Here is a 26703-nt window from a genome sequence, read left to right as displayed (position 1 = left end):
TCTACTCCCAGCCTCCCTGGAGGCTAGGCATGGCCACAGGACTGAAGCTGAGCCAGGGGGATGAAGGGGAAGGGATATGTGCAACTTCGGGTCAGCTTCTTAAGGACAAAGCCCCTTGCCCTTTCCCACTGGCTGAGAAGAGTCACTGTAGCAGCTGTGGACCCTGAGAGGGAAGCTTCACATTGAAAAGAACAGAGATTCAGTTTCTTCTGACTTCAGTTAGAGGGATATAAACATTTCTCTTATTTAAAATGCTAACTATTGGGGGTCTTTTTGTTATGGCAGCTTAACCTAAACCCTTACAAATTCCATGCGTACCTCAAACTAGAGTCCAAACTAAAAACCTCCTTTTCCTCCTTCAAACCAGCTAAAACTAATAAATGGCCTGTCGCCCTTTTAAAAGTCAATGACTGGGGACAAATAAATGAGCTCTAAAAAGAAGGCTGCATACTGGGGCAGCAGGTGTCAGCCAACCTAACGGTCAGCCTGGACTGAGGAGAGTTGTATGGGAACTTGTAAGCCAGTCTGACCAAGGTCTCTCTGGTCGTTTGTCAAACGTACCTGCTCTTGGTTGAGCTGACGACAGACATGGGATGGTTGATGTCATCCTTTACCACCATGATGTTGTTCTGGGGACAAAGCAGAGACAGTAGGTAGCCAGTCTCTCACACTAAACTCCTTTTGTATCCTCACTTCTCCAGCCCGCAGGCTTCTCAGAGAAGGGCCACATCACATTACTACACCAGCAGGGAGAATGGGGGACTCACTTTGTATTTGCGGAGTATTGAGGAATGATTCATGATTCGGTCTGTGTCGGCTGCGTCCCGGGGGACCACCACGATCCCAAAGTCCCCGACAATCACCTCCATCTGAAGAAACGGTGAGGGGGGAGGGAGGGAGAGAGAGAGAGAGAGAGAGAGAGAGAGAGGAAGTGCCCTTTAGTGAGACCTTGACTACCAACCCCTACCAAGCAACTACCTAGCAAGATGGAGCTATCTTCTCTCAGAACCCCAAGCCTTAGTCCCAAACTTGCCTTCTCAGCCCCATCAGTCAGCTCCTTCAACTTACAACCTGTAACAGTGTTTGTGGAATGAGTGGGAACTTCACCTGGCATCCTTAATGAACACCTCTAGACAGAATTAATTAATAAGTGTGCTCCTCGTGTCTAGGCAAGATCTCTCCAATTCCTGAGGCTCCCGCTGAGCTCCTAATACTGAAGAGCAGCATGACACGTGGTCCTTACCTGGTAAGTACCCTCTTCGGTTGCCCAGCAAGCATACCCCAGCCCCCGGCTGGTCTCCTGAGAGGGGCTGGAATGCTCCCCTGGCTCACCCATGTCAAAGATGCTGTGGGACTCAGGGCAGCGAAAAGCAGGGAAGGGCTTGGAAAGCATCAGTGTGCACACAGGCAGTGATAAGGAGGATAACTATGGGGTCACTTCTGAAATCAGCCTCCGACAGAAGCTGGCTCCCATCATGAGAAATGAAACCTTTTCATTTAAAAAATAATTCTTTTTCCTGATTATAGATACAAGCTTGGGAAACTCAGAAAAAGAAAAAAATATATATAAGAAATCAATCATCACCACACAATCCAGAGAACCACTGTTAACAAGTTAGTATTTATGTTCAGGGTGCTTTTCTCTACAAATCGATGTGTACATCCACAACTGGACTGAACTGCAAAATTAATCATTTTACCTATACATTTTATTTTCTTTTAGCATTATATTGTGAGCATTTTTTCATATGGTTATAAGTATTTGAGGACTTCCCTGGTGGCACAGTGGTTAAGAATCCGCCTGCCAATGCAGGGGACCCAGGTTTGATCCCTGGTCCGAGAAGATCCCACATGCCGCAGAACAACTAAGCCCGTGAGCCACAACTACTGAAGACCACGCGCCTAGGGCCCGTGCTCTGCAACAAGAGAAACCACTGCAATGAGAAGCCTGCACACCTCAACAAAGAGTAGCACCTGCTCGCTGCAACCAAAGAAAGCCTGCGTGCAGCAACAAAGACCCAACTCAGCCAAAAAAAAAAAAAAAAAAAATTGAAAATGTGTTTTGACAGTCTGTATATTTCATTGCCTGACTATACTGTGATATAGCATGATATATTAAATGGAATTTGTGTTATAGACAGTGTACAGTTACTTCTGATTTTTGCAGTTATAATAACACTTTGTTGAAGATCTGTATACATAAACCTTTTTCCACATCTTTGATTATTTTCTTAGGATAGGAAGTAAAATCATTGGATGTAAGGATATGAACTGGACATATTTCAAGTTCTTGAGACTTATTACCAAGCTGCTTTCTTGAAGGCCGTGGAATTTTTCTTTTCAAAGAGCCTGAGAGTTATGGCATTTAATAGACTTGGATCTAGCCTGGGCACATTACGGTTTAGATCTTGCCAGTTAAGGATCCAGATGGAGGGAGAAGGGGACAGGCAGGTTTCTTCCGAGCATGCAGCTCATTGGGCAAGACCTGCTTTGGGGCAAAAAAACCCAGGTTTTTTCTCATAATTCTCCAACCGAGTGCCACAAAAACAGACATTATAGAGCACTACAGCCACTTCTTCTCTATCAGAGGACTTCTGTACCAGCAGAATTCCAATTCTAAGTCTGATTCACTGATTATGCGTGTGTGTGCCTGCACTGTGTGCACCTGTGTGCCCTTGGCTATTTCCATCCACCTTCACCCTATTTCTCCCATCGCTTACACCTGGAGCTAGAGCTGCAATTAAAACTTGGCTGAAGGTGCCATAGGAGGGAAGTTGTGGAGAGAAATTAAAAGGTTCTCTAGGTTTTAATTCCAATATGCAACCAAGTTTGAGAACCAGTGATCTAAGTACTGAATTAAAACGTGAGGGGAATTATTAGGGTAGAGAAAGAGATAGAAAAGAGAAGGGAGGAGAAAAGAGAAGAGACGGAAAGGGAAGGGGAGGGGAAAGGAAGGGAAGAGAAGAGAATCCATCCAAGCTGGTACACATGGAGATTCCTCAACTGCCTGGCTATGCAGGTAGGTGTTTCAAGATATCTGGTGTTGATTGTATAACATAGGATTTGAATTCAATTTGATTCTGAGGATCTGATGGACGTTTCATGTATGATGCGTGAAATAACAGGGCTATTTAAAAGTGAGCATTCTAGGACTTCCCTGGCGGTGCAGAGGTTAAGAGTCCGCCTGCTAATGCAGGCGACACGGGTTCGAGCCCTGGTTCAGGAAGATCCCACATGCCGTCGAGCAACTGAGCCCGTGTGCCACAATTACTGAGCTTGAGCTCTACAGCCCGTGAGTCACAACTACTGAGCCCACGAGCCACAACTACTGAAGCCCATGCACCTAGAGCCCATGCTCCGCAACAAGAGAAGCCACTGCAATGAGAAGCCCACACACCGCAACGAAGAGTAGCCCCCGCTCACCGCAACTAGAGAAAGCTTGCACGCAACAGCAAAGACCCAACGCAGCCAAAAATAAAAATAAATAAATAAAGCGCATATATATATATATATATATATAGTGAGCATTCTAGTTTAAAGCATTAAAACAACGGTTCAGAATGGCAGTCAGGCCTCACGGGAACAGCCCTACCTGTGGCATTAGTGCAGCTGCTGCTTTCTACTCAGGAACTAATGATCTGAGCACCCAATCAGTAACAATGCAGGCTGCTCAATGGGTGGCAAGCAGATGGAGACCTTGATGCTTGAGATGGAATTCCTCTTCCAGAAACAGGTGACAGATTTGCCCTCTGGGAATCACAGATGGGGTGAACGAGATGGGTCTACCAGACAAGACACACAGCTTTACCACATCCAAGTGGCATCTCTGCAGGGGTTTGGACCAGAGAATGCAGACCTTTTCTGCTCTTTTGGCCAGACCTGAGGACATGGGCTTGATTTTCATGCCAGAAGGTGTTTGTGTGTGTGTGTTTTGGGGTGCTAGGAGGTGCCGGGTGCTAGAGTTGGTGAGGTGTGCCCTCATGCCACAGGTACCGATCTCCCTCTGGGAGCTTAGCTGCCCTGCCCACCCCCACCCCTATCCTTGTCTCCTGTCTTCATGTGGCCTCCAAGATCCACCCTCTCCTGGTCGTCCTTCTACCTCGCTGGCTGCTCTTTTGTGGTCTCCCTGTGCTGTTCCTTCTCATCTCCCCGATTTCGAATGACTGGAGTCCCCCAGGCTCAGTCCTTGGAGCTCTTTTGTTTTCTATCTACACTTGCACCTTTAATGATTTCATTCAATTTCAAAGCTTTAAAGACACATGGAAGGCTCCCAAATTTATATCTCCAGCGTAGACTCCTCTCCTGAACTTCAGACTCATACATCCAGCAGTCTCTTCAACATGCCCACTTGGATGAGGCATCTCAAACCTAAATAATATGTCCACGAGCCCCTGAACTCTCTGACATCAATCAATCAATCAGTCAATCCCGTCCACCATCATCCTACAGGCACCAAGATTCTTTTCCTGTAGTCTTTCTCATTTTAGTAAATGGAAACTCTCTTCCTACAACTGCTCGGGCCAAAGCCTTGGTGCTTTCCTTGATTCCTCTCTTTCTCTCACATCCCACATTCAATCTATAAAGCAACCCAATTGGTTTGGCCTTCAAAACAAATCCCAGAATCTGCTCATTTCTCACCATCTCCATCACTTCTACCCTGGTCCAAGCCTCCTTTGGTAGGTTAAATAATGGGCCCCCAAAACACCGAGGTCCTAATCCCTGGAACCTGTGAATGTTATTTATGTGGCAAAAGAGACTTTGCAGATGTGATTAAAGTAAGGATCTTGAGATTATTCTGGATGACTTAGGTGGGCCCTAATGTAATAACAAGTGTCCTTAAAAAAGAAGGCAGAGGGAGATTTAACACAGGAGAGAGAAGATGATGTGAAGAGGGAGCAGAGAAGATGCTACACTGTTGGCCTTGAAGATGGAAGAAGGGACCAAGCCATGCAACAAATGCAGCTCTAGAAGCTGGAAAAGGCGAGGAAACAGATTCTCCCCAAGAGCCTCTGGAAGGACTACGGCTCTGACTACAACTTAATATTGGCCCAGTGAAACCTGTTTCACACTTCTGGCTTCCAGAAGTGAAAGATAAAAAATGTGTGTAGTTTTAAGCCACCAAGTTTGCAGCAACAGAAAACTAATTCATATACGATCTTATTTGCAAAGGACAAAGACACAGAGGACAAATGTATGGATACAAAGGGGAAAGGGGGGGAGGTGTGTGGGATGAATTGGGAGATTGGGATTGACATATGTACACTATTGATACTATGTATAAAATAGATAACTAATGAGAACCTACTGTATAGCATAGGGACCTCTACTCAATGCTCTGTGGTGACCTAAGTGGGAAGGAAATCCAAAAAAGAGGGGATATATGTATACGTATAGCTGATTCACTTTGCTGTACAGCAGAAACTAACACAACATTGTAAAGCAACTATACTCCAATAAAAATTAATAAAAAAGAATTTTTTTAATTAAAAAAAAAGAAAACGAATTCATCCCCATTAGCTCTCACTTGGCTTGCTCTGGTTTGTTTTTCTCTTGCCTTTTTCAGTCTATTCCCAACATCCAGACTGATAATGTGAATATACCAAATTATGTTGCTCCTTGGCTCGAAACCCTTCACTTAAATACCAAGATGGCGGTGTGGGAAGGAGTCAAGATGGCGGTGTGGGAAGACACAGAGTTAGGTCTCCCCACAACTAGGGTGCCTGCCGGCTGCTGGTGGGGAACTCTGACCCCCAAGAAGACGGGAGGAACCCCAGAGTGAACCGGTAGGATGTAGGGGGACCGAGGGGGAGGAGAAGTGCAGGTCAGACGAGATCTGCACCCCTGAGGCCAGGGATATCAGGAGAGGCAGGTGGGAGGGACTCTCCAGGAAGAGCGGGAGAGGAGCAGAGGGCGATTGCCCTGCCCACTTGGGCACGGGGAGCCTGCTGAGCTCCCAGGCTGATCCTCCAACCTCCAAGGCCCCTCCAGGCTGCATGGGTCCTTGGGGGTATAGGAGGGAGGCCAGGGGGATCAGGAGAGGCAGGTGGGAGGGGCCCTTGGGAAGGAGTGGGAGAGAAGTGGAGGGCAATTGCCCCACCCACTTAGGCATGGGGAACCTGCTGAGCTCCCAGGCCGGTCCCCTGCCCTCCAAGGACCCCCCTTCCCCCTCCAACTGCACTGGTCCTGGGGGCACAGGAGGGAGGCCTGGGAGATCAGCAGAGGCAGGTGGGAGGGGGCCTCCCAGACCCCAGACCAGAGGAGCAGGAGAGGAGAGGAGGGCGTTTGCCCCACCCACTCGAGCCCAGGAAGCCTGCTGGGCTCCCAGGTGAGGTCCCCTGCCCTCTGAGACCAGGGGTGGGGGGCATGCCTGGGCCCCTTCTGTTCCTTGAGCCTAAGGCTCACCCCCCACAGCCCAGGGCCTTTTCCAGCCCTGTGAGTCCTGAGCATTGGCCCCACCCACCACCCAAACGTCGCCCTTGATTAGGCCCTGCCCTCCACAGCCAAGGCCTTCCCCACCCCCACCCCACCTTTTTTTTTTTTGCTGCCCACGTGGCTTGCAGGATCTTGATTTGCAAGCCCATGGTCAGATGGGAGCTCCTGCAGTGGGAGCTCTGAGTCTGTACCATTGGACTAACAGAGAATCTCAGACCCCAGGGAATATTCATCAGAGTGAGGTCTCCTGGAGGTCTTCATCTCAGCACCAAGACCCAGCTATACCCAATAGCCTACAAACTCCAGTGTTGGAAACCTCAGGTCAAACAACCAGTAAAACAGGAACACAATCCCACTTATAAAAAAAAAAAAAAGAGATGGCAAAAATATATGTCACAGACGAAGGAGCAAGGTAAAAACCTGCAAGACCAAATAAATGAGGAGGAAATAGGCAATCTACCTGAAAAAGAATTCAGAGTAATGAGAGTAAGGAAGATCCAGAATCTTGGAAATAGAATGGAAGCACGGATTGAGAAAATACAAAAAATGTTTAACAAAGATCTAGAAGAACTAAAAAACAAACAAACAGAGGTAAACAACACAATAACTGTAATGAAAAATACACTAGAAGGAATCAATAACAATAATGGAGGCAGAAGAACGAATAAGTGAGCTGGAAGACAAAATGGTGGAAATAAATGCCAAGGAGCAGAATAAAGAAAAGAGAATGAAAAGAATTGAAGACAATCTCAGAGACCTCTGGGACAACACTAAATGCACCAGCATTCCAATTATAGAGGTCCCAGAAGAAGAATAGAAAAAGAAAGGGTCTGAGAAAATATTTGAAGAGGTTATAGTGGAAAACTTCCCTAACATGGGAAAGGAAATAGTCACCCAAGTCCAGGAAGCATAAAGAGTCCCATAGAGGATAAACCCTAGGAAAACCACACCAAGACACATATTAATCAAGCTAACAAAAATTAAATGCAAGAAAAAATATTAAAAGCAGCAAGGGAAAAAACAAAAAATAACATACAAAGGAATCCCCATAAGTTTATAAGCTGATTTTTCAGCAAAACCTCTGCAGGCCAGAAGGGAGTGGTAGGATATACTTAGTGAGGAGAGAGAAAAACCTACAACCAAGATTACCCAGTAAGGATCTCATTCAGATTCAACGGAGAAGTCAAAAGCTTTTCAGACAAACAAAAGCTAAAAGAATTCAGCACCACCAAACCGGCTTTACAACAAAAGCTAAAGAAACTTCTCTAGGCGGGAAACACAGGAGAAGAAAAAGACCCACAAAAACAAACCCAAAACAATTAAGAAAATGGTAATAGGAACATACATATCAATAATAACCTTGAATGTAAATGGATTAAATGCCCCAACCAAAAGACACAGACTGGCTGAATGGATACAAAAACAAGATGCATATATATGCTGTCTACAAGAGACCCACTTCAGACCTAGGGACACATACAGACTGAAAGTGAAGGAATGGAAAAAGATATTCCATGCAAATAGAAATCAAAAGAAAGCTGGAGTAGCAATACTCATGTCAGATAAAATAGACTTCAAAATAAAGATTTTTACAAGAGATAAGGAAGGACACTACATAATGATCAAGGGATCAATCCAAGAAGATATAACAATTATAATTGTTTATGCACCCAACATAGGAGCACTCAATACACAAGGCAAAGGCTAACAACCATGAAAGGGGAAATCGACAGTAACACAATAATAGTGGGAGACTTTAACACCCCACTTACATCCAGACAGAAAATAAATAAGGAAACACAAGCTTTAAATGACACAATAGACCAGATAGATCTAGTTGATATTTATAAACATTCCACCCAAAAGTGGCAGAATACACTTTCTTCTCAAGTGCACATGCAACATTCTCCAGAATAGATCACATCTTGGGTCACAAATCAAGCCTCAGAAAATTTAAGAAAATTGAAATCATATCAAGCATCTTTTCTGACCACAATGCTATGAGATTGGAAATCAATTACAGGAAAAAAACTGTAAAAAACACAAATACATGGAGGCTAAACAGTGCGCTACTGAATAACCAAGAGATCACTGAAGAAATCAAAGAAGAAATAAAAAGATCTCACCTCAAGAAACAAGAAAAATCTCAAGTAAACAATCTAACCCTACACTTAAAACAACTAGGGAAAGAAGAACAAAGAAAACCCAAAGTCAGTAGAAGGAAAGAAACCATAAAGATCAGAGCAGAAATAAATGAAATAGAAACGAAGAAAACAATAGCAAAGATCAATAAAACTAAAAGCTGGTTCTTTGAGAAGATAAACAAAACTGATAAACCCTTAGACTCATCAAGAAAAAAAGGGAGAGGACACAAATCAATAACATTAGAAATGAAAAAGGAGAAATCACAACTGACACTGCAGAAATACAAAGGATTATAAGAGACTACTACAAACAACTATATGCCAATAAAATGGACAACCATGAAGAAATGGACAAATTCTTGGAAAGGTATTTTCTGAGACTGAACCAGGAAGGTATTTTCTGAGACTGAACCAGGAAGAATTAGAAAATATAAACAGACCTATCACAAGTAATGAAATTGAAACCACAATTAAAAATCTTCCAACAAACAAACGTCCGGGACCAGATGGCTTCACAGGTGAATTCTATCAAACATTTAGAGACGAGCTAACACCAATCCTTCTCAAACTCTTCCAAAAAATTGCAGAGGGAGGAACACTCCCAAATTCATTCTACGAAGCCACCATCACCCTGATACCAAAACCAGAAAAAGCTATCACAAAAAAAGAAAGTTATAGACCAATATCACTGATAAACATAGATGCAAAAATCCTGAACAAAATACTAGCAAACAGATTCCAACAGCACATTAAAAGGATCATACACCATGATCAAGCGGGATTTATCCCAGGGATGCAAGGATTCTTCAATATATGCAAATCAATCAATGTGATACACCACATTAACAAATTAAGGAATAAAAACCATATGATCATCTCAATAGATGCAGAAAAAGCTTTTGACAAAACTCAACACCCATTTATGATAAAAACTGTCCAGAAAATGGGCATAGAGGGAAACTACCTCAACATAATAAAGGCCATATATGACAAACTCACGGCAAACATCATACTCAATGGTGAAAAACTGAAAGCACTTCCACTAGGATAAGGAACAAGACAAGGATGTCCACTCTCCCCACTCTCATTCAACATGGTTTTGGAAGTCCTAGCTGGGGCAATCAGAGAAGAAAAAGAAATAAAAGGAATACAAATTGGAAAAGAAGAAGTCAAACTGTCACTGTTTGCAGATGACATGATACTATACATAGAAAATCCTAAAGATGCCACCAGAAAACTACTAGAACTAATCAATGAATTTGGTAAGGTTGCAGGATACAAAATTAATGCACAGAAATCTCTGGCATTCCTATACACCAACAATGAAAAATCAGAAAGAGAAATTAAGGAAACGCTCCCATTCACCATTGCAACAAAAAGAATAAAATACCTAGGAATAAACCTGCCTAAGGAGGCAAAAGACTTGTACTCAGAAAACTATAAAACACTGATGGAAGAAATCAAAGATGACAGAAACAGATGGAGAAATATACCATGTTCTTGGATTGGAAGAATCAATATTGTGAAAATGACTATACTGTCCAAAGCAATCTACAGATTCAATGCAATCCCTCTCAAACTACCAATGGCATTCTTCACGGAATTAGAACAAAAAAATCTTACAATTCGTATGGAAACACAAAAGACCCCGAATAGCCAAAGCTATCTTGAGAAAGAAAAACGGAGCTGGAGGAATCAGGCTCCCTGACTTCAATCTATACTACAAAGCTACAATAATCAAGACAGTATGGTACTGGCACAAAAACAGAAATATAGATCAATGCTACAGGATAGAATGCCCAGAGATAAACCCACGCACATATGAGCACCAAATTTACAACAAAGGAGTCAAGAAGATACAGGGGAGAAAGACAGCCTCTTCAATAAGTGGTGCTGGGAAAACTGGACAGCTGCATGTAAAAGAATGAAATTAGGGCTTCCCTGGTGGTGCAGTGGTTGAGAGTCCGCCTGCCGATGCAGGGGAAACGGGTTCGTGCCCCGGTCCAGGAGGATCCCACATGCCGTGGAGCGGCTGGGCCCGTGAGCCATGGCCACTGAGCCTGCGCGTCCAGAGCCTGTGAGCCACAACGGGAGAGGCCACAACAGTGAGAGGCCCGCGTACCACAAAAAAAAAAAAAAAAAAAAGAATGAAATTAGAACACTCCCTAACAGCATACATAAAAATAAACTCGAAATGGATTAAAGACTTAAATGTAAGACCAGACACTATCAAACTTTTAGAGGAAAACATAGGAAAAACACTCTTTGACATAAACCACAGCAAGATCATTTTTGACCCACCTCCTAGAGTAACAGAAATAAAAACAAAAATAAACATATGGGACTTAATTAAACTTAAAAGCTTTTGCACAGCAAAGGAAACCATAAACAAGACAAAAGACAACCCTCAGAATGGGAGAAAATATTTGCAAATGAAACAACAAAGGATTAATCTCCAAAATATACAAACAGCTCATGGAGCTCAATGTCAAAAAAACAGACAATGTAGTTTAAAAATGGGCGGAAGACCTAAATAGACATTTCACCAAGGAAGACATACAGATGGCCAAGAGGCACATGAAAAGATGCTCAGCATCACTAATTATTAGAGATGGAAATCAAAACTGCAATGAGGTATCACCTCATGCCGGTCAGAATGGCCATTATGAAAAAAGCTGGAAACAATAAATGCTGGAGAGGGTGTGGTGAAAAGGGAACCCTCCTGCACTGTTGGTGGGAATGTAAATTGATACAGCCACTTTGGAGAACAGTATGGAGGTTCCTTAAAAAACTAAAAAAAACTACCATACGACCCAGCAATCCCACTACTGGGCATATAGCCTGAGAAAACCATAATCCAAAAAGACACATGCAACCCAATGTTCATTGCAGCACTATTTACAATAGCCAGGACATGGAACCAACCTAAATGTCCATCAACAGATGAATGGATAAAGAAGATGTGTGACATATGTACAATGGAATATTACTCAGCCATAAAAAGAAACGAAATTGAGTCATTTGTACTGAGGTGGATGGACCTAGGGTCTGTCATACAGAGTGAAGTAAGTCAGAAAGAGAAAGACAAATACCGTATGCTAACGCATATATATGGAATCTAAAAAAAAAAAAAAAAGGTACTGATGAACTTACTTGTAGGGCAGGAATAAAGAGGTAGTCGTAGAGAATGGACTTGAGGACATGGGGTGGGAGGGCAAAGCTGGGGCGAAGTGAGAGTAGCATCAACATATATACACTACCGAATGTAAAATAGTTGGCTGGTGGGAAGCAGCAGCATAGCACAGGGAGATCGGCTCGGTGCTTTGTGATGACCTAGAGGGATAGGATAGGGAGCAGGGGAGGGAGGCTCAAGAGGGAGGGGATAAGGGGACATGTGTATGCATGTGGCTGATTCGCTTTGTTGTGCAAGAGAAACTAACACGGTATGTTGAAGCAATTATACTCCAATAAAGATGTATTTAAAAAAAGAAAAAGTATCAATAGAAACCAAAAAAAAAAAAAAAAAACAAACCACCTTCTCAGTGAGACCTCCTCTGGCCATGCTATCTCAGCCTGCATCCCTGTGCACGTAGACCCACACCCATCCCACGCCCTCACAGTCCCCACTTCCTACTGTGTTTCATATTCCTCTATAGCATTTATCTCTAACACCTTGTATATTTTCTTTATTTAACCTTTTTTTGCTCTCCTTCTCTCTTCCCTATAAAGGTAAGCTTCATGAGGGCAGGCAATTCTGTGTGTTTCATTCACTGCCTTGTTCCTGGGTGAAAGGGACCTGGCACATCATCCGTGCTCGACATATGCTGTTGAGCAAGTGGATTCCTGCAGAGTCCTCTCTCTGGCAGTTGTCCTTGAGTTAGCTGATAAACTCTCTCACCTCAGGACATGGAAGGAAGCCCGATGTACCTAATGGAAACTCTGGGAGACCCAAGGAAGTGACTCGAGACAGACTTTCAGGTCCCCATGAAATGCACGGGTGATCTTACTTCTGTAAGTTCCCAAACTTCGTCTGATTGGTCAGCAGAATCACCCCGGAGCTTTAAAAACAATAATAACAACAGCAACAGCCCCTCCAGACCTCACCCCAGGGATTTTGATACAACATGTCTACAATGGGGTGGAGCCTCCCTCTTTACAATGTTTCCTAATCCTCCTGATGTGCACCCACCTTTGGAAAATTGTCACTTTTAATAATAGAGGCAGTTGCCTAAGCTAATACTCTGGCTTGGTTTGGGATGAAGTCAACATGAGATACTTGTGGGACGAGCACCTCTCTGGGGATTCCAGCAAAAATGAGGACATTTCCTCCCCCCTCCCCCGCCCCACCCCCGGCTCTGGGGAGATGCGGACAGACGTCTGATCCCAGGAAACCGAGGGTTTCTCAAGCTTTCCCTGCCCACGGAGCCCACAGGAATGTGCCCAGGCCCCTGGGATGGAGCTCCTGTTCCAGCACGAGGGGCCCAACACCTCCCGTGTCTTCATGAAGTGTTCTCTGCAGGTCTTGCCGTGGGGCTGGGGAGGTGGGTGAGTGGGTGGTCAGAGCAGCAGAGCCGTCCTGATTGGCAATTCCCTCTCCCGATGGTGACTGACGTGACCTCATTCTGCCACACGGCAGCCAGCAGGATCAGGGTACAATCTTGTCCCCCCGCAGCAGACAGTGGCCTCTCACTGTAGCTCTGGCCTGGGTCGTGTCTCAGAGGTGGGGGTCTGTGACATTCATCCTGCTTCAACTTCCTGCTCACAAGCACAGCTTTGATCATATCTTTTCATCTTCTGGTCAAAGGCTCCCCAGGGGCGGCAGGGGTGGGGATGGGGACAGGAAGTGGGAGGGGGCAGACTCTGCTCCCCCCAGTGTGGGGAATCTGAGGAAAGGATATGAGACATGTTGAGGCAGGAAGCAACTTGGCCTTGGGAGTGAGAACACTCGTGGCAGCCAGGCGGCAGATCTCTTGGAAGGAATGTGGAATCATCATCATCCTTCCAGGAGGCGGAATTTCAAGACCGGCCCTGCTGGGTTTCAGGAATACTTTGGGTGGGAGGATGCCCTGTGGTCTTAGCCAGGCACTTTCCTGGGCACCAGGGCTGAGCAAGACAGATACGGCTTCATCTCTTGGCTCAATCACTATCTAGTGGGAGACATTAAACAAATGACTAATTATTTCAACTGTATTGCTCTTAAGGATAAGGGCAGGTTACTACTTAAGTGGCTAATCTCTTGTAGTGGCTAATGTCTTCTGGGTAACTGGCAAAAGGTGGGGCCATATCTCACGGTGGAGGCTGAATTTCTCCAACCAAGCTGTTCCCAGGTACTCTTACATTCTTTCATTCAACAAACTTTTACTGAGTGTATATGGTGAACCAGGCACTGTCCTGGTGTTGCCCAATGAGACAGACAAGTGCAGTGTGCTCACAGAGCTTACCTCTCGTAGGGAGAGATCGTAAACAAATAAATACATAAATAAGAAAACATCAGGTGGAGCTTGGTACAATATTGAATATAAAACAAAATGACTTTTAAGCCAAAACCTAAATGACAGGAACTGGCCAGACATAGGGATACCTGGGAAAAGAGCATTCCCAGTGTGGCCACAGCTAGTGCAAAGGCCCTGAGGTGGGAAAAACTGTTCAAATAAAGAAACTAGGTGGAACTGGGGCACAGAGAGGCGGGAGAAGTAGAGAAGGACCAGATCACGATAAAGATGGGGTTTCATTCCAAATGTGAAGAGCAGCCATTAGAGTGCTTTAAACAGAGGGCTTGACTTCCATTAGCGACAGAATCCAATTTACACTGACTTACCCAGGCAAGTCTAACTGGTAAGACCCTCTATGGAATCATTCTGAGATCAGGGTTCAGGATCCTGACCATCTCCCTCAAACAGTCCTCTCTTCTCAAGGCACAGTACCTGAGTTACTCAGGCCAACTCGTACTTCTTCTCCAGATGAGGATATTCAGGGATGAACAGGGGACTACCAGCAGGAAGCGGAAGCACCATTTATTAGAGGACCTGCTATGCACCAGGCACAGTACTAGCAGCTTTATTTCTTAATACATTTAATCCTTGAAGCAACCATCTTCTGAGATGTGTGCTTCAGTTCTCATTTCATGGATGGGGAGACCAAGACTCAGTGAGATGTAGTAACTAGTCCAAGCTGCACAGCAAGTGAGTGAATTTGAACCCACTCTGGTCTGCTTTAAAGGCTCTTTCCACCACACTATGCCTCTTCTAGATCCATTTTTAAGACTCCCATTTTAGTGACTTGAAATTCCTTGGTGTGAAAATATAGTCTATCTTATTTTTTCTCCAGGCTTATCCCGAGCTAAGTCCTCAGCTCATTACTCTACATCGCCCCCTAAAGTATATAATTTTGTGTGCTTCTGAGTAGGTTAAACAAGATGCAAGGAGAGGGCATCCAACAGAAACCACACAACAGTAGGTGAGGAGCTTCTGAAACATGCTCCAGCCATTTCGGGAAAGAATCCTCCACCCTTCTTCTGACCCCTGCTCCTCTCTGGAGGGAAGGCCGAGTAGGAACGCATTTCCAGGATGGCTCTGTTAGTGCAAATCAGTGAAAGATCCTTTAGAGGGGTTTCGCAGAGGAAATCATTCCCACTCCCATTTCCAATCTGCCTGGGGGTGTGGGAAGGCAAGGAATTCCAGACTCAAGTCAAAAGCGTGAAAACCAAACCAACAGTGCCTTTCACACGAGAACCCTATCTCCCATGGTAGGGCCGAAGCCACCTTCCCCAGAGCTGGAAACAACGGCACCAGGCTTATCAGTGTGGAGACCTAATCCCCGGGGTGGAAGTGTCCATTGGGCTTCCTGGCTGGGGCTGGACTGTCTGATAAAAACCATCTGAGCCTGAAAAACCAAATGTTTGTCTTTGCTCCATTTATCCTGGAGCCCTGGGATTTCTTCTGGAGTGGCTAGTGCCCCAGGCTCTTCCTTTGTTTATTTTCTTTGGTTGTTTTCCCATAGCTGGTGGATGCAGGAAGCAGTTAGCCCATGCCTGGTTGGCTGGAAAAACGTAGGACACAGCCAATTAGAGCCAGCCTGTGGAATGTTGGGCTTGGAGAAGTGCAAAAAGAAAGAAAAAGAAAAAAGTTTCCTCATTGGCCCATCTCTGGTGCTTGATGTTCCACCTTTGGGTTTTCATTCCTTTGAGTTAAATATTGACCCTTGCTCATTTAAAATGCAAATACCATTTTCAAGCAGGGAATACATTTAATCATTAAACTGAATGATTTTGCCAGCTTGCTGAAAAGTCAAGTCCCCCAGATAAGGACCAAGATAAACCTTCTATTTCAACCAGCCAGAACCAACTCCCCAAAAGGTCTTATGCCCACCACTGGACCTTTTACAGCCTTCTCTCAACCTCAAAAGCCCTTCTTTTTGCAGGCACTTAACCCAATCCTGCCCATTATTCAAAGCCCAGCTCAAGTGCTACCCCCTCCCTTGTGGCCTGCTATGAATTACACATCGTTCTTCCCACTTGTCTGTCTTATCTGGATTAGGGATCTGAATGTATGCCAAGTCCTGCTCTGCTGCTAATAGCTAAGTGGTCTTGGACAAGTCACAATTCATGTGAGCCCTGGTTTCCATACCTATAAATGGGAACCGAGATTCCACTTTCAGGAGTGTGCCGGTGGTTAACTGAGATATTCCACGAGAAACAAGCAAAGTGTTTATTGTGTCTCCCCATTAGAAAGCACAGTGCACAATGGTGGGGAACTTTGCCTATTCTATTTCCTCCGTTCCTCCAGCCCTAGAACAGTGTCTGGCCCATGGCAGGTACTCAATAAATATTTTAAAACCAATGAATAAATAACAGCCAACATTTATTGACTGCTTACTAGGTTCAAGAACTCTTCTAGACTTTTTATATGTTTTATTTCATGTAATATAAAGAACTAATAGAATAAAAACTGTAAGATATTTTTAGATTGCAAGTGCTGCAAGGACAAACAGTGTGCTTATATTCATACTGGGCTCTCAGTATCAGCTGAAAGATTGATTGAACGAAAGAATGCTTCAATCAGAATTAATTGCCCGACTGCCTTCCATTATAATATGATGGACAAAGCAGCTGGCAGCATCAGATTCCCTAGACGATGGGTTTTGTCTGGGGGAGGGAGTGAGGATAAGAGTTTCCTGTTTCACAAATCTGTCCATGGCTGACCCTTTAGGCTTTGGCCTTGACTTCCCATAGATCCCGGTCCATGCCTGGATATGTGCTTTGGTGCTGGTGTCAGGATGCGGCATAGCAAAGGTCAGGTCTGCTGGGGGAAACTAGTTCTAATAAAAAGTCTGGGAATGGGATGGGATAGAGGGACTGGGTCCCAAACTCCAAAGGTTGGTCCAGGAAACTGGATCTTGCTCTCTCTCAGGAATCAAGAATGAAAATGCCAACTGCCAGGCCACACAAGTAACTCTTTTGTATTCCATAGAAAGAAACATGATGAATATGTATGGAATTTTCTCCCCACAGAATGTAAGGGGAAGGGGTGTGTCATTGGTCAGAGAAGGTCAGAATTCACTATGGGCTGATGGATTTTTGTGTCTGTTGGGAAATGCCCAAGGGATGTGTTTGGGTGGGGATGGTTGTTCCTTTAGTTGTGTAATTAGATTTCTGGATGGAGAGCATAGGTTCAGGAATCCAAAGCAAAAGAAAGCAAGACTGACTCAACGGAGAGTTTGTGATTGTGCCGAAAGAGGACTTGGCAGCCCTACTGTAGAACAGACTGTCCCAGCTGCTTTCCAGCCTGGGTGGGGCATTGCTGCTCCACGGTCCCCACTGAGCTTTCTTTACAGAAGGATGGTGGGGCTTCTATGTCTCCCGGACCTGTCTGAACTAGTGGCTTCTCTCTTGGTTTGTTCCTGAGGATTCTGGAGAGACTGGAATGCAGAGCAAGGGTCTAGGACTTTTCCAAGAAACTTGGTTCTCTTCCCCACCCTCCTGTCCCATCATTGGCAGATTCAAGGCTTCAGGTTCATGGTCACTGAGCACAGGTCTGTGGCCAGCAAGTATCACTTGGGACACCAGGTGATAAAAAGAAATGTGTTCTGATAAAGGGTTGAATAAATGAATGAAACCTGGGACAGAAGTGGGTCTCACATACCTGATCCCTGGTAATCTCATGGTTAGGAACAGAGATCCCTGAAACGGGCCGCTTCCAGGCAAACTCCAGAGGCTAGAACTTTCTATTAGAATAAGCAGGGCTCACCCTGTACCAGTCTTGAAAGAAAGACCTTCCTTTTCTAGACCCTGAGCTCCAACTTTCCCCAAATACGGACAGTGGGATAATTCACTGAGTTACTAACTAGTTTCATGTTCCCTATATACGCCTTTGCCCAATCCCCACCCTATTTCTAGCAGAGAACCAGACCCTTTATGAGAGGACTTTTCAGGGCAGAAAATAGTACGTTTTGAAGTCAATGGCTTTAAACCACTGAAGAGATTTCCCTAGATGTCCAGAGGAGGGGAGAGAAAATAGGGGAGATAGCTTTAGAATAGAAAGAAGAGGTTCAGCTGCCCCCCTCCCACATTAGAAACAAGTTAGAGAGCTGTGAAGCCCACCCCCTCCTCACTCCCAGACAGCACCCTAAGGGCAAAGCCTCAGAAGAAAATAGCGCCAGGATCATAGGTGGGTTGGGCCCAGCACGTGGCCTTCCAGACTCAGCCAGGAGTCGCACGGCCCAGGTGGGCCTGGAGCAGGTTGCCATCCACCTCACTGGACCGCGAAGGCCCCAATAGGGAAGATGTCTGCGGCGACCCTGTTGAACTGATGTTCACGTTCAGAGCCCACGAGAGCCTCTCAGGTTCTGCTAGTCAGTAATGAATGAGATTAACTTTCCATCATCCCTGTGGGATGGTGATTTGGAGTTGAATTTTCATGTGATTTAAATAAATTGTGATATTTCTGGCACACTTCTGTTGTGGCCTGAAATTCACACTTTTACATAAGGAAACAGCTCCTTGATTTTGATTTTTTTTTTTGCCTCTACCTCGGCTGTCATGATTCTAAGGACCCCACAGATTCACTGTCGGTTGAATCAGGGAACTGAGCAATTGGTTGAGTGGGGGTGGGGAGGTAGAGCTCTAGGCTCTAGAAAACCATCTGGAGTGAGCCCTGAGGGTCTGCTTCACCCAGTCCCCCTTCTGCCTGTGCTGTGGACTGAAATTCTCAGCACCCTGAACAGGACAGATGTGGGGTCCCTGCTGGTTTGGAATTGCTGTGCCTCTGGGAGCAGCCAGGCTGGGTGCTCCCATCTCCAGGATGACCCGTCAGGTGGGAACATGGTTGAACAGATGAGGGTCTCACTCCATCTCCAGCCCCAGTTAAATCCACAGCTACCAGTTTTTCAATTCTTTTCTTGTAACCAACACGTCATTTCGACATCAGGGACCAACTGGAAGAGGAGTGACCTGGGGCTCTTTTTCCTGGTTCTCTGAATGTGGGATCTGACAATGTCAGGAGCAGCCATGTCGGAGAGAAATTAGAGGCCCTGCAGTCAGCCTTCTCTCTGGGAGGAACACAGAGGAACTGGCCGTGCTTCAAGGGCCCCCAGTTGTGTCAATTTCAGGCTCCAGAAAGCGGGGTCTGCCCTTGAGAGTCACACTTAGCAAAGAGGCCCTACAGACGTCCTGTTCAGGCAGTGGCCTTTCAGGCTGCTGCCCCTGTCAATTTCATCCCTCTAAAATCGCTCCCCAGCTGCCAGGGCCTCCCCATGGGATGGGGCCTCAGGCAACTGCCCAGATTTGCCTGGCTTCTTGAAAGAGCTTTGCTGAAATCTTGTACAGAATTTCTCCTGCATTACTTTTTCCTTTAAAAGCAACTTGTAAAGTAGAGAGGAAAGTAAAAGTTAATTAAGCCACTTAATCCAGAACCAAAAAGAGGTTTCAAATTTCACCTGCAGGAAATTGTGCAGGGGTAGAGAGGAAAGGACTACACAGTATAATCTGCTTCCCTGAAACTATGCCTCCCCTCTTGGTTATCCCACAGCAGGTTAGCATCTATGCCCTTCACCTTGAATATTTATGTGTTTATCTATGTGTCTATTTAGGTAAATTCACTTATTAACAGTTGTTGTATGTCACTGTGTGTCAGGTGCTAGGCTGGGCACTTTACATGGATAATCTCACTTAATTCTCCCCAAACCCTATGAGATGGGTACTATCATGACGCCCATTTTAGAGATGGGAAAAACTGATGCTCAGAATATATTTTGTCATGAGCTGTGTTGGAGCAGAACTAGAATCTTGAGTTTAACCCTGAAGGTTCTCTATTTCTCTCTCTCTTCAGAGACATATATGTACATGAAAAATTTTCATATGCAGACATCTTACCAGGTGGTAATGCTTGGTACCAGGTGGTACCTGATACTTGGGGGCAGGGACTGTATTGGTTATTTCTTTAAAAATCTCAGAATGCTATAGATAACATTCTATAGATTTTTGAAAAACAACCAAGGCCCAAAGGAGTTGAGTGATTTGCATGGGGTCACACAGTAAGTAATGAAAAAGTACTAGGTCTAGAATATCTGCCCTGAGAATCCAACTTTCAAAGGGCTATGGGTTTGGGAGCTAGCATTAGCTCTGGCTATCAGATGAATGAATTAATGAAAGAACAAAAATGAATGTACGTCTGAAGGGTGAGTAACTCATGAATTAGCTAGTTTAAGACCATCTCTGTCAGATCTGGTACAAAAGATGTCCAATGAGCTTCTGAATGGTATAAGTTTAACTTCCTAGTTCCCTCTATCCCAAGTCAATTGCCAGAAGGATCCTACTGACCTTTTGCTATTAACTTCTCCCCTCTTGACCCCTTTTCTCTTGTTAAGGGAATTCTAGGGTGGTATTTACCACCTCTTCAAAAGAATCAAAGGAAAACAAAACACACAATAATTTCAAAAAGGCAAAGTCTTTTAAAAAAAATTCTTCCCTCCCCCATCTTTCCCCACCAGCACACACCCTCCAAGCACTATGTGGAGAAGGTATTCTATGACTCAGATTGCTTTATTTCCCAGGGGCTTTCCAGGAGCAAGCCTGAGGAGGAGTGAGTATAAAAATACAGGACGAGATAAAGCTGGGGGTAGGTGAGAATTTTCTTTTTTTTAATTTAATTTTTTTTTTTTTTTTTTTTGCGGTACGCGGGCCTCTCACTGTTGTGGCCTCTCCCGTTGCGGAGCACAGGCTCCGGACGCGCAGGGCCAGCGGCCATGGCTCACGGGCCCAGCCGCTCCGCGGCATGTGGGATCTTCCCAGACCAGGGCACAAACACGCGTCCCCTGCATCAGCAGGCGGACTCTCAACCACTGCGCCACCAGGGAAGCCCTAATTTAATTTTTTAAACTAATTTTTACTGGAGTAGAGCTGCTTTGAGAATTTTATTCCATCATGATGTGAATGGGTTGTCTATTGCCCTCCTGTGTGAGGAGGGAAGTCTACAGGTCAAAGTCGAGTGGTCCCTCCCCATCCATCCCCACGCCAGCTGTGCACAGGCCATAACCTTGCTACTCACATCTGCCTCATTCCAGAGCCCTGGGATGCAGAAGGACTCCAGAAGGTCACTGCCACACAGCAGCAAGATCCGCAGCTCTGAGGAGGGTGAACAAAGTTAGAAAAGGGAGTGAGTGGAGGCCTGGGAAACATTCAAGTCTCAGCCTTCTTCCCCCGCTGAACACAGAAGTGTCCCATCCTTGGGGCTCCAGAGCCCAGTTCTTCCAGGCACCTCTGCTCACCCCTCCCCCAGGCTCATTTACAGACCACCCTCATTCCCTGCAGGACGAATGCAGCAGAGAGGGAGACTAATTGTCCTGGTTTGCTGGTACTGAGGGGTTTCCAGGATGGGTTTCCATGCTAAGCCAGGATGGCTGGTCACCCAAACAGAGACTGAGCCAGCTACATGCCTAGTGTGAGGTCTAAGGGTCTCTCCTTTGCTCCGTATCAAACCGAAGTGCCCGTGGAGTTTGGTTCCTCTGCTGCTGTGCATTATCTGGGGTTTGTCTCGTCACAAGCACCCGATGTGATGGGGGGCAGGGGACACCGAGTACACCCTCAATTCATCAGCTAGCTCAGCTCATCGGACGTCCTCTCTTTACATGGCCAGTGTCCTCAGCAAAGGGCTTGAGAAGTGAGGCTGCCCCCCACTTTCCTGACTCCCAGGCTTACTTCTTGCTTGTCATTTGTTTTTCTTCCCTCATTAAGCTCACTCTGAATTACCCCAGTGAGGCCACTGTCATTTAAAACAGGCAGCAAACTGACCGGGGCATGAACACTGAGCAACAGGGGGAAAAAGAATCCTGGGATTCTCAGAACCACGTGGGGAGAGACTTCCACCTGGGCTGGGATTCAGGTGGTGCGTCTGGTTCCCTGGCATCCCAGGCCTTTCCATCAAAAGGCTGTGGCTGTGGGTATCTTGCCTGAAACAGTGAGACAGCCCTACTCTGAGCCTTCTAGAGAACGCTGCCACCCTGGACCCTGAGGCCGAGAGATGGGCGGCAGCTCTGCCCGCCTCAGACCCTGTAGCTAGCTCAGGGACCTGACGAGAACTTTCAGGTGCTGAGCTCGCCCTGGCTGCAGGCTGAGTGGAAGGCTGCTGGGCTGGCGACAGACAGTGAGAGCATCTCACGGTCCCAGGTCAGTGCAGCTCATACTCAGGGAGCCCCATGGAGCCCTGGGGTCTTAACTCTTAAATATTCCTGCAGCCTCCCCTCTCCCCTCTCCTCCACGTCACACTGTAGTCTCATGGTCTGTTTATGCGCAGGGACCTTAGTTGATCTTTATATCTCCAGGGCCTGGCAGAGCGACCTGTGCACAGTAGGTGCTCAGGATGTGTTGAATGAGTGAACAACAGACAGGCTGACCGCAGAGGCCATGTGGGCAGGCTGTCTAAGAGCCTTCTGGGCGCTCTGGGATGGCAGTCCGGGATGGCGATTGTGGCCTTGTCTCTTGCAGCATGGAGGCCCTGGTCAATGGTGCCTCCCTCTGTGTTAGGCCACCAGCCTTCGGATGGCTGAGAGGAGCCAGACTGGGCTCGTTCTGGGATCCCGTTGTTCCCTGTCTCCAGCTTGGAGCCACCCAGAATTCCAGGTCAGCTCTCTGTTGAAAGGCTGAAGCTCTGTAACTGTGGGCCTAAGAGTTCAGTTAGCTGGCGGTCTCCGGACGACATGCTGGTCCTCAGCTTCTTCTACATCAGTGATTCTCCACTGGGGGCGATTTTGCCTCCAGAATTTGGCGATGTCTGGAGACTTTTCTGGTTGTCAAGACCGGAGAGAGGGGTGTGCCACTGTGCTTAGAGGGCAGGAATGCCACTCAGCCGTCTCCACAGCACACAGCAGCCCGCATGACACAGGATCATCTGGTCCCCAGTGTCAACAGTGCCATGGTTGAGAAACCCTGCTCTACAGCCATGGAAATGAATCTCTTTTCTATTCCCAAGCCAGAGACTCACTTTCTCACTTGAAAATAATGTAGGATTATTTTTAAAGCCAGAGCAGATCAAGTTAAAGCGCGGGGTTTCCACCTTTGCTTGCAGCACTGGAACAGATGGATGTGTCACAGGCCAGAGGCCCTGGCAGGGCTTGGGATCCCACGTGTGGCCGCTGGAGGGCAGCAGTGGTTTCTCAGGTTTATCATCTGAGACTAAGGTGCGTGTTTTCAGCCCCTAAGCCTTGGGTCTGGGGCAGGCCCCGGGAGCAGTCAGCTTGTTAAGAAAGTGGAAATGGAGCCATAGGTGCTAACTGAGCTAGGAGAAATGGCTTCTCCCTTCTTGTGAAGCGTGCAAGGGGATTTCAAAAAGGGGACATGTGAGCCAGAGGGCCTCACAGCACAGTGGTCTAGAGGCCAGGCAAGCTCCCTTCCTGGGACCTCCTCTGGGTCCAACTTTCTTCCCCAGTTCAGGATCCAGCGAGCCAGAATCAGCACTCTCCTGCCACACTCTCCTCCCGGGAATCCGGGTTATGCAAAGCCCCAGGCCCTGCAGCCCCTTCCACTCCCCACTGCGCACTGAGGCAGCTGCCACCTGTACCACACGAGGCCACAAATCCATCCAGACTGCTGTGGCCACTCAGCTTTCCTTTCTCTGAAAGAGGAGTAAGATGGGGCTAAGACTAGCCCTGCGCCTCGCAAGGCTGCAGTGAGATGGTAAAGGTGGAGTGCTAGGAGCTAGGAGCGTGGCCGGGTAAACAAACACCCATTGCACTGCCTCTCGGTAGGAGGGGGAACTCCCCAGGGCGGGACAGCCTGCTACACGGGCCCTGGGTGCTGGCAAGGTACAGAGATCCCAGCTGAAGCTGGGCCACAATGCATTCTTCCTGGAACAAGGTGTTGGAGGAAAATATACATTGGAATAGAGCTGAAAGTCTGAAGACTGCTCTGAGCTCGGCTGGGCTGGTCGAGAAGACTTCCTCCCCGGGAAGGTAGTTCCTGGCCAGGTGTGGAACCGCAGGGAAGGGGGAGTGCAGGGCTTTGGGGTGTTTGGGGCTGTGGAACCTGGGGTTGCATGCTTCTTCCTGCGGGCTTTGGGAAGCGTCCAGAAAGGCAGGCGCTCTTTCCTGTGGTCCTCAGACAGCCATGTGCTGGTAAATAAAGCCTATTAAAACTTGATAAAAGAACTGGGAAGTGAGGAGTTTTGAGTACTTAATACTTGTTTTGAATACAATGTATTTAACTGTTGCTTAATGTAATTTAATTTTTAGTATAGACTGCGTTTAACCACTGGTTGGTAAGATCCCTGAAAATTTTACAAATGGCCCTAGCGAATAAATACGAACCAACTCAGGTGCACCGCTGCCTGGGATCAGGGGACAGGCCCCAGAGAAGTTCCTTGAAATGACATCACATCTGCTGGGCCTCCTGGGAGAACCCAGTGCCCAGATGCAGCCCCAAACCTCCACCTCTACGAGGGGGTGCCTGGAGCATCTCTGCAGCTCGAGTGGAAGATTAAGCGTGTCAGCTGGACACCAGGCTGCCCCTCATCCTAGAATTTCAAGCATTCCAACTGTCACTGACCCTCCTTGTCACCTGGTAGCTGCATCAGCTCCAGCTCCACTCTTGCTGTCTGCCCTTTACCCGGCTTCAGATACTTGTGTCTCTAACTTATTCTGGAACCTTGGAAAGATCTGTTTCCTGGTTTGTTTCCTAGGGTTGCCCAGGACTCAGCTCACTTCTATGGGGGGTTAGCTCCTTCCCATCCTGACAGCTCCGTGTAACCACCCTCCACCTGCTCTGGCCCGGGGCCTTCACTGCCCTCACACACAGTCGGGGCCTTAGTCTCTACTCAAGGCTGCGGGGGAGGTCACAGGTGTGGCTTTCTGCCCCGTCTCTCCTCATCCTCCAAACGCCGGAATCCTCTGCTGAGGAAGGTAAGGGAGCTCTTCTGCCGCAGGCACAGTGCTCTGGGCAAGAGAAGAGTCTCTCTGGCTGGCAATGAACTCAACTTCCATGACTTCTGAATGAGGGAGAAGAGGCTCTGAAGGGAAAATTGCCAACTGGTCCCATCCTACCTCCTGGGAACCTGCCTGAATCTAGTATGGAGATGTTAAAGGAGAGATAACTAAGAATATGATCTTAGCTTGGGAACAATCAATTATCCCTCTAAGAGCAGACCCTGCTGCAAACACCACCCAGGGTTTGCAAGGCTCTCCCCTCCCCCACTTTGCCCGTGGTGGAGGCCGGTGGCTCCAAATGTTCCCACTTGCCCAGCCCCACTCACCAATCTCCTCGTACCGCATCACTGTGCCCAGATTGGCATTCTCATCTAGGGAGGAAAGAGGAAATGCAGAAGCATCAGGGAACCAACTTCCGCGTACCTGATGCGCGTTCTGTACAAGAGACTCCGCAGAGGGAGAACCCAGGATGGGGTGATTGGGTGGGAGCAGGGACATCTGAGTAGCACAAATGGAAAGCACCGTCCAGCTTAAAATGTAGACGGAGCATCTCCTCAGGCTCCAGAGGCAGGATTCACTGTTCTGGGACTTTCAGTATTGGACAGCCTGGCTGGGTTGCCAATGACGGACACACACGTGCTCTTGCTGAGCGCCTTTTGTTTCCTTCTGTATTTAGGGGAGGCTGGCCACAAGAGCAACTTCCTTGAACCTAGGGTGACAGCCTGTAGTGTCACACGGAGGCGGCCCTCTCCCGTTCAGCGTTCTGGTTCAAAGAACAAGCAAAATTGAGTACGCTGAGACTTTTCACGTGGCAGAATGGAGAGCCCGGGAAAGAAGTGAAGGACAGAGGCTTTACCATGTGCTCTGAGTGTGCACGCCCACACGGGGCACACGGCGTGCAGAGCACCGTGGAGACGCCATCCTGGCCCCCTGCCTCCTCAACCATCCCTCTTGGTTCCTATTCCAGGTTGGAAATTGGAAATCTGAGAAATGGCAGAAGTCAGCCCCAAAGAGTCAAAGGAATGGGGGCTAGACCTTCAGCTCCTCTGCAGAGCCGAATTTGGGGTTTGTAGGAGAAAGAGCCCCAGAGACAGCTATTCTTATCTATGCTGAGTCCTTAGGGGAGCAGCAAAAAAATGGAGAAAATTAAGGAAAGGGCTTGTGTGTTCTTAGCCTCTCAGCAGGAGTGCTGACACTGCCAGAGCTGGGAGGACCTGAGGGAGGATGCTGGGCCTCTGAGAACTCTCAGGCGGATGGACACCTTCTCTAGAGGGAAGGGCCAGAACAGCCCAAGGAGAGGAGAGGAGTGGAAAAGGTCTCCAGGATCCCTGAGCCAGGATGATCACGCCTCTGGGCTCCCATCACACCTTGGCCCTGCAGGCCTGGTAACATCCTCTCTTCTCTCCCAATTCTTGCTCTATAGATGCTCATCCTACAGCAGGTGCTGGGGCTTGTCCGGTGAATGAACAAAGGGAGGAGGGAAAGAAAAGAGGCGGGATTGGTAAAGAAGGTCCTTGCTCCCTTACCCACAAAGGTGAAGCGCTCCACCGGTGGGCGGACACAGCAGATCCGGCTTAGGCTTTCTCCCACCTTTCCCAGGATCTTGGCTATGGGAGAGAGAGCAAGACAGACAGGGACAGACGGAGAGAACCACTCACAACTCACACTCGCGTCAGTCCCACATTTGGGCCACTGTAAACAGTGGGGCTGCACTGGA

General features: G+C 47.0%; 1 protein-coding gene across 1 annotated transcript in view; it reads right to left on the bottom strand.

The window, feature by feature from the left end:
• NMNAT2 (nicotinamide nucleotide adenylyltransferase 2) overlaps positions 1-26703 on the bottom strand; it is a 196013-nt gene that overhangs the window by 6374 nt on the left and 162936 nt on the right. Inside the window, exons 8-12 of the mRNA XM_030849170.2 lie at positions 26513-26593; positions 25313-25357; positions 21119-21195; positions 768-869; positions 562-629 (exon numbers count right to left, since the gene is read on the bottom strand). Coding sequence (XP_030705030.1) covers positions 562-629; positions 768-869; positions 21119-21195; positions 25313-25357; positions 26513-26593 — 373 coding nt within the window. The remainder of the gene's footprint in view (positions 1-561; positions 630-767; positions 870-21118; positions 21196-25312; positions 25358-26512; positions 26594-26703) is intronic.

This window comes from Globicephala melas, chromosome 1 (assembly GCF_963455315.2).
Source record: "Globicephala melas chromosome 1, mGloMel1.2, whole genome shotgun sequence".
Taxonomy (NCBI): Eukaryota; Metazoa; Chordata; class Mammalia; order Artiodactyla; family Delphinidae; genus Globicephala; species Globicephala melas.
Note: the sequence above shows the minus strand (reverse complement) of the source record. Positions and strands in the feature narration are given on the sequence as shown.